Raw genomic sequence first — 7500 nt, forward strand, 5'->3', positions numbered from 1 at the left:
CTTCACCAGTTTTAGATTATTTTTATTTTTATTTTCACATTTGCCGTTCAAATACTGAGAAGAGACGGTGCGGTGATCAGCAGCCAGTTGAGGCACGTCACTGATTTGTGCCTCAACATGGATTGTGCACAATGACTCGGCTAACTGCTGAGCTGCTGTGCAGTGAGACTGTATTGCTATATGAATTATATCAGCTAACTAAACTATGGCATAGTTTAGTTAGCTGAGGTATATAATGTACAGTGTATTTTGTCAAAAACTGTATGTGTGTAACATATTTCTCGTGCTGAGCATTCATAAATCTGCTGCAAAAGACGTACTGGTTGAGGCTCGCAGTAATCCGGCCTCCTGGTGGTAGAGGGCGGTAGTGATCCCAGAGATCATTCCTCGGCCGCAGAAAAAAAAAAAAAAAAAAAAAGTTTGCAAGCGATTGTTTATTTCCTCTAGCCTGGACTTTTATTAAAAACATGGAGGATTACATATGTAAAATAAAACAGTTTTCTAAAAGCAGGAGGTAATAATTAAAGGTAGACCAACGCCGGAGCTAAAAGGTTTGCTTTTGACTTCGGGACAGAAGACCCGTTCTTTTCAAACGGCGTGGTACACACGCAAAGGCTGTCCAGCAAGAAAGGTAAGACCATAATAATGTTTTTTTAATTAAATGTGCTTTTTTGTGTACTACAGTTGTGTAAAGAATGCTGGTATGAGCTTTTAAACATAACCCGTTAACTGCTGCCAATCACATGGTGAATAAGATATTATTTAGGGTTCATATGTTTGTAAATCTGACTGTGATGATGCAGTGCCTCACCAGACATTAACCTCACCGCACGCCACTGATATATACACATATACATATATTTATATATATATATACTTATATACATATATATACATATATATATACAAACCCCGTTTCCATGTGAGTTGGGAAATTGTGTTAGATGTAAATATAAACGGAATACAATGATTTGCAAATCATTTTCAACCCATATTCAGTTGAATATACTACAAAGACAACATATTTGATGTTCAAACTGATAAACTTTTTTTTTTGCAAATAATCATTAACTTTAGAATTTGATGCCAGCAACACGTGACAAAGAAGTTGGGAAAGGTGGCTATAAATACTGACAAAGTTGAGGAATGCTCATCAAACACTTATTTGGAACATCCCACAGGTGAACAGGCAAATTGGGAACAGGTGGGTGCCATGATTGGGTATAAAAGTAGATTCCATGAAATGCTCAGTCATTCACAAACAAGGATGGGGCGGGGGTCACCACTTTGTCAACAAATGCCTGAGCAAATTGTTGAACAGTTTAAGAAAAACCTTTCTCAACCAGCTATTGCAAGGAATTTAGAGATTTCACCATCTACGGTCCGTAATATCATCAAAGGGTTCAGAGAATCTGGAGAAATCACTGCACGTGAGCAGCTAAGCCTGTGACATTCGATCCCTCAGGCTGTACTGCATCAACAAGCGACATCAGTGTGTAAAGGATATCACCACATGGGCTCAGGAACACTGCAGAAAACCACTGTCAGTAACTACAGTTGGTCGCTACTTCTGTAAGTGCAAGTTAAAACTCTCCTATGCAAGGCTAAAACCGTTTATCAACAACACCCAGAAACGCAGTCGGCTTTGCTGGGCCTGAGCTCATCTAAGATGGACTGATACAAAGTGGAAAAGTGTTCTGTGGTCTGACGAGTCCACATTTCAAATTGTTTTTGGAAACTGTGGACGTCGTGTCTTCCGGACCAAAGAGGAAAAGAACCATCCGGATTGTTATAGGCGCAAAGTTGAAAAGCCAGCATCTGTGATGGTATGGGGGTGTATTAGTGCCCAAGACATGGGTAACTTACACATCTGTGAAGGCGCCATTAATGCTGAAAGGTACATACAGGTTTTGGAGCAACATATGTTGCCATCCACGCAACGTTACCATGGACGCCCCTGCTTATTTCAGCAAGACAATGCCAAGCCACGTGTTACATCAACGTGGCTTCATAGTAAAAGAGTGCGGGTACTAGACTGGCCTGCCTGTAGTCCAGACCTGTCTCCCATTGAAAATGTGTGGCGTATTATGAAGCCTAAAATACCACAACAGAGACCCCCGGACTGTTGAACAACTTAAGCTGTACATCAAGCAAGAATAGGAAAGAATTCCACCTGAGAAGCTTAAAAAATGTGTCTCCTCAGTTCCCAAACGTTTACTGAGTGTTGTTAAAAGGAAAGGCCATGTAACACAGTGGTGAACATGCCCTTTCCCAACTACTTTGGCACGTGTTGCAGCCATGAAATTATAAGTTAATTATTATTTGCAAAAAAAAAAGAAAGTTTATGAGTTTGAACATCAAATATCTTGTCTTTGTAGTGCATTCAATTGAATATGGGTTGAAAAGGATTTGCAAATCATTGTATTCCGTTTATATGAGCCGCTCTCGTCGTCGTCGGCGATCACTCGAAACGAGTATGATTGTCCTCCTGTTGGTGGGATTGCCTTCAGGAAAACGCCTGTGCGTGGAATCTTTTAAAGTGGGGAGACTGATGCACGGACAGCCACCACACTGTCCTTGGCAAAGAGAGGGCCAGGGTCCAATGGCACGGAGACCAAGACAATTGGGGGCCCATCTTTGCTGCAGCCTTCTTCCGCCTTTGTGACCGTTGTGGAGCTTCTATGCAACCATCTTCCGCCCACTCCGCCGTTGAGGTCTTTTTCGACGTGGGAGACGCGCAGACTCCAACGTCACTTCTTCGCTGTGGGGAGCTGTATCCGGTGGCAAGGGAAACCCAGGACGACCGGCAACTCCTCACAGCTGCAGGAGGCTGCCGGAGCTCCGGTCTGTCGGAGGACCGCCTATGGTGCGTCTACCAGCACTTGCTTTTCTCTCAGGGTGTGCTCCCCTAGCCTTTTGTCTTCTCAGACTAACCCACAAGGCAGCTATTCTGCCTATAATATATATATCCTGCTCAGTGGCCTTGTGGTTAGAGTGTCCGCCCTGAGACCGGCAGGTCATGAGTCCAAACCCCGGCCGAGTCATACCAAAGACCACAAAAAATGGGACCCACTATCTCGCCGCCTGACACTCAGCATCAAGGGCTGGAATCGGGTTTATATTTACATTTAACACAATTTCCCAACTCATATGGAAACGGGGTTTGTACATATATCTACATATATACATATTTATATTCATATATATATATACATATATTTATATATATACATATATATACACAAATATATATATATGCACACACACATACATATATATACATACATATACAAACATATATGTATATATATATATATATACATATATATAGTTATATACATATACCGTAATTTCCGGACTATAAGCCGCACCTGACTATAAGCCGCACCAGCTAAATTTAGGGGAAAATACAGATTGCTCCATATATAAGCCGCACCCGACTATAAGCCGCAGGGTTTTGATGTGTAATTAGCGTAGTATATAGGGGTTCCTGCTACCACGGAGGGGATTGTCGGGACAGAGATGACTGTTTGGGAACGCAAAGCGTCCCATTTATTAACAATAAATCTTTCAATCATTCAATCAAACTTTCACATCTTTGACATGGCGAACAGCATTCGTGCAGAGTACAAATAATACAACGCTGCAAAGTAATACAAAGTGCTCGCCTGTACGTTATCAAAATAACCAGCCTACCGGTATATGAAAAGTCAGTCTTTAATCATTGTGTCATCGTCTTCCTCCTGCGTACTAAAACCACCCAAATCCTCTTCGTCGGTGTCGGAGAAGAACAGGCCGTATATAAGCCGCACCCTTGTATAAGCCGCAGGGACCAGAACGAGGGGGAAAAGTAGCGGCTTATAGTCCGGAAATTACGGTACATACATATATATACATATATATATATATACACACATATATATATATAAATTAAAATACATCCTTCCCTTTGGTCATAATTTGTGCGCTTAAAAAACGTGTCTGTGACTTTAGCTCCAGACTTCTTCTGTTTTTTTGGGATTGTCTTTACTGCCACAAGTGGTGGAAAAGTATATTACAACTAACCGTACTGACCACAGCTGAGAAATAGATATGTTGTTTGGCGGCCGAACAACAGGCCCCTATGGTAAAAAAACCACTGACCTATGACACAAATCTGACATAAACTTTGTTCTTTAAATATAAACTGTATGTCTCTTTTTAGCGTTTTTTAATTGACACACAGTAATAAAACATGACAAAATGGTTTGACTTGTCAGTAGGCAGCCCTTTATGGATAAAGTTACATTATTAGTTATTGTGCTTTTATTTTCCTATTTCAACAATAATATTTTTTTCCTTATTTCAAATACCATTCATAGGAACATGATTCAAATTTGCGTAACAAAAAGGCTTCGGCGGTTGGCAGACATTTTGAATTTTGTGCGAGTTTACAATTGAAATGGGACAAAATTACATGTTGCGTTCACTGACCGTAAAAGACAACACTCTGCACTCCTCAGCCAATGCTTTTCTGCGGGCGTCGGGAATGCCGTCATTACAGAAGGTCATCTTCACAGCTGCTAAACAGGTACTGTGATGACACAACTGTTCTACACCACCTGGTCTGGGTCTTGATGGTTTCGTGTGACCCAGGTCAAAGCTCCTGGTCAGGACTCAATGTCCGTGTACGACGAGTGGATCCAGTATGCCAACAGAACCAGTCCCGTCCACGGACCCATTCCTAGGTCACTACAAAATGTTAATAATAATCTTGCAGCCATCTTTGTTATTTCCTGTTTTTTCAATATTCATCATCTCAGTCCTTCCTTCACAGAGTCGGCTACCTGACAGGAGCAGGAAGTGACTACGCTCCTTTTGTCCATCACCTGGGAATCACGTCCTTGGACCTTTCCTACACTTATGACAGGGTATGGGATATATTTCATATATTTTTTTTATTTTTGGACAACTCACCGACACATATGTGCAGATCATGGGCTGTAAAGTACGTTGGGCCCCACAATCTACAGAGGGCCCCATTTTGCACATAAAATGTCAATTAATTATTGTGTGTGTACGCTTGGCCTACACCAGAACAATCAACCATAGAAGTGAATCTTAAAATTAAAAACATTAAAAATTGAATAAGATGAAAATAAATAAACAAAAATAATGAATATAAAAACATTTGTTGAAAGTTGCTTTTTTTCTTTTCTCTCAAACTGGAGAAGATTAGGCTGCAAAGTTTCAAGAACTGATCTCCAAACTAACCTTGATGGAATCACAATTGAAATGTGGGTGGTTGATGAGCCTTTTGTGTGCTTTAGCTCTATAAGGCCATTCAGGAAGGCAGCGGTCTGTGGTTTTATGTTGCCTCACTTATATGACATTTCACCACAAGTGTGTTCCTAGCCCCATCCTGCTCCGTCACCGGTAAGACTAAAAGGACAAATGTTGCCCTCCCCGCTGGAGCTGTTATAAGAAAGTTGAACTAATTATGTTTTACAAAAATGTATTATTGAACAACTTTTTCTCATTATTTTTTAGTCTAAAACATGCATCAGATTTAATTAAAGTTTGAGTCTACCGGTGTAAAAAATTGGAGTGGGGGGGCTTTGTAAAACATTCTGCCCTGAATATGGCCATAGGTTTTGTATTTTATTGAACTTTAGATTCTATTTTTATTAAAAATACATTTAATAAGCTAGTTGAGTATTATTTAATGTTTTGTTTTTTTTAAATTATGCTTGTCAAATATTTATTTAAGTAAATTAATTTTAAAGTTCTTTGCATTACAATAAAAAAATAAAGATCATTCCTAATTATGTTTGTCAAATATTGTTTTAATAAAACAATGTTATCTATTTTGTAATTACTTTATGAAATTTAAAGTGCATACTTGTCAAATATTGTCTGAATTAAAAAAATATATATATATATTATATACACACGCACGCACACACACACACACACACACACACACACACACACACACACACACACACACACACACACACACACACACACACACACACACACACACACACACATTAATATATATAAATATATATAAATATATATATTTGGGGTGTGGGAAAAAATCGATTCAAATTCGAATCACGATTCTCATGTTGTGCGATTCAGAATCGATTCTCATTTTTAAAAAATCGTTTTTTGTTTTTTTTATTTGTTTATTTAATTTAAAAAAAATGTTTTTAATTTTTTAATTTTAATTTTAATTTTATTTATTATTTTTTATTATTAATCAATCTAACAAAACAATACACAGCTATACCATAACAATGCAATCCAATTCCAAAACCAAACCCGACCCAGCAACACTCAGAACTGCAATAAACAGAGCAATTGAGAGGAGACACAAACACGACACAGAACAAACCAAAAGTAGTGAAACAAAAATGAATATTATCAACAACAGTATCAATATTAGTTACAATTTCAACATAGCAGTTATTAAAAATCCCTCATTGACATTATCATTAGACATTTATAAAAAATAAAAAAAAAGAACAATAGTGTCACAGTGGCTTACACTTGCATCGCATCTCATAAGCTTGACAACACACTGTGTCCAATATTTTCACAAAGATAAAATAAGTCATATTTTTGGTTCATTTAATAGTTAAAACAAATTTATATTATTGCAATCAGCTGATAAAAATTCAAGTTTCAAGTTTCAAGTTTATTCACAATACCATATAACAATTACAATAGTAGTGAATATCATTTAAAGATGTTGGTAAGTGAATAAAACATTGTCCTTTACAATTATAAAAGCTTTTTACAAAAATCTACTACTCTGCTTACATGTCAGCAGACTGGGGTAGATCATGCTGAAATCCTATGTATTGAATGAATAGAGAATCCTTTTGAATCGGGAAAAAAAATCGTTTTTGAATAGAGAATCGTGTTGAATTGAAAAAAAAAATCGATTTAGAATCGAATCGTGACCCCAAGAATCGATATTGAATCGAATCGTGGGACACCCAAAGATTCACAGCCCTAATATATATATATATATGTATGTATATATATATATATATATATATATATATATATATATATATATATATATATATATATATATATATATATATATATATATATATATATATATATATATATATATATATATATATATATATATATATATATATATATATATATATACACATATATATACACACACACATATACACTTATATATATATACATATATATATACACATATATACATATATATATATACTGTATATATACATATACACATATATATATACAGACATACGTACAGTATATACATATAGATATACACATATATATATATATACACACATATACAAACCCCGTTTCCATATGAGTTGGGAAATTGTGTTAGATGTAAATATAAACGGAATACAATGATTGGCAAATCCTTTTCAACCCATATTCAGTTGAATATGCTACAAAAACAACATATTTGATGTTCAAACTGATAAAAAAAATTTTTTTTGCAAA

General features: G+C 36.7%; 1 protein-coding gene across 1 annotated transcript in view; it reads left to right on the forward strand.

Annotated features, from left to right (window-relative positions):
- Positions 1-7500, forward strand: part of naaladl1 (N-acetylated alpha-linked acidic dipeptidase like 1) — a 42595-nt gene that overhangs the window by 18331 nt on the left and 16764 nt on the right. Inside the window, exons 12-14 of the mRNA XM_062049523.1 lie at positions 4503-4570; positions 4636-4727; positions 4817-4910. Of these exons, the coding sequence (XP_061905507.1) occupies positions 4503-4570; positions 4636-4727; positions 4817-4910 (254 nt within the window). The remainder of the gene's footprint in view (positions 1-4502; positions 4571-4635; positions 4728-4816; positions 4911-7500) is intronic.

The sequence above is a fragment of the Entelurus aequoreus genome, linkage group LG06, assembly GCF_033978785.1.
Source record: "Entelurus aequoreus isolate RoL-2023_Sb linkage group LG06, RoL_Eaeq_v1.1, whole genome shotgun sequence".
In the NCBI taxonomy this organism is placed as follows: Eukaryota; Metazoa; Chordata; class Actinopteri; order Syngnathiformes; family Syngnathidae; genus Entelurus; species Entelurus aequoreus.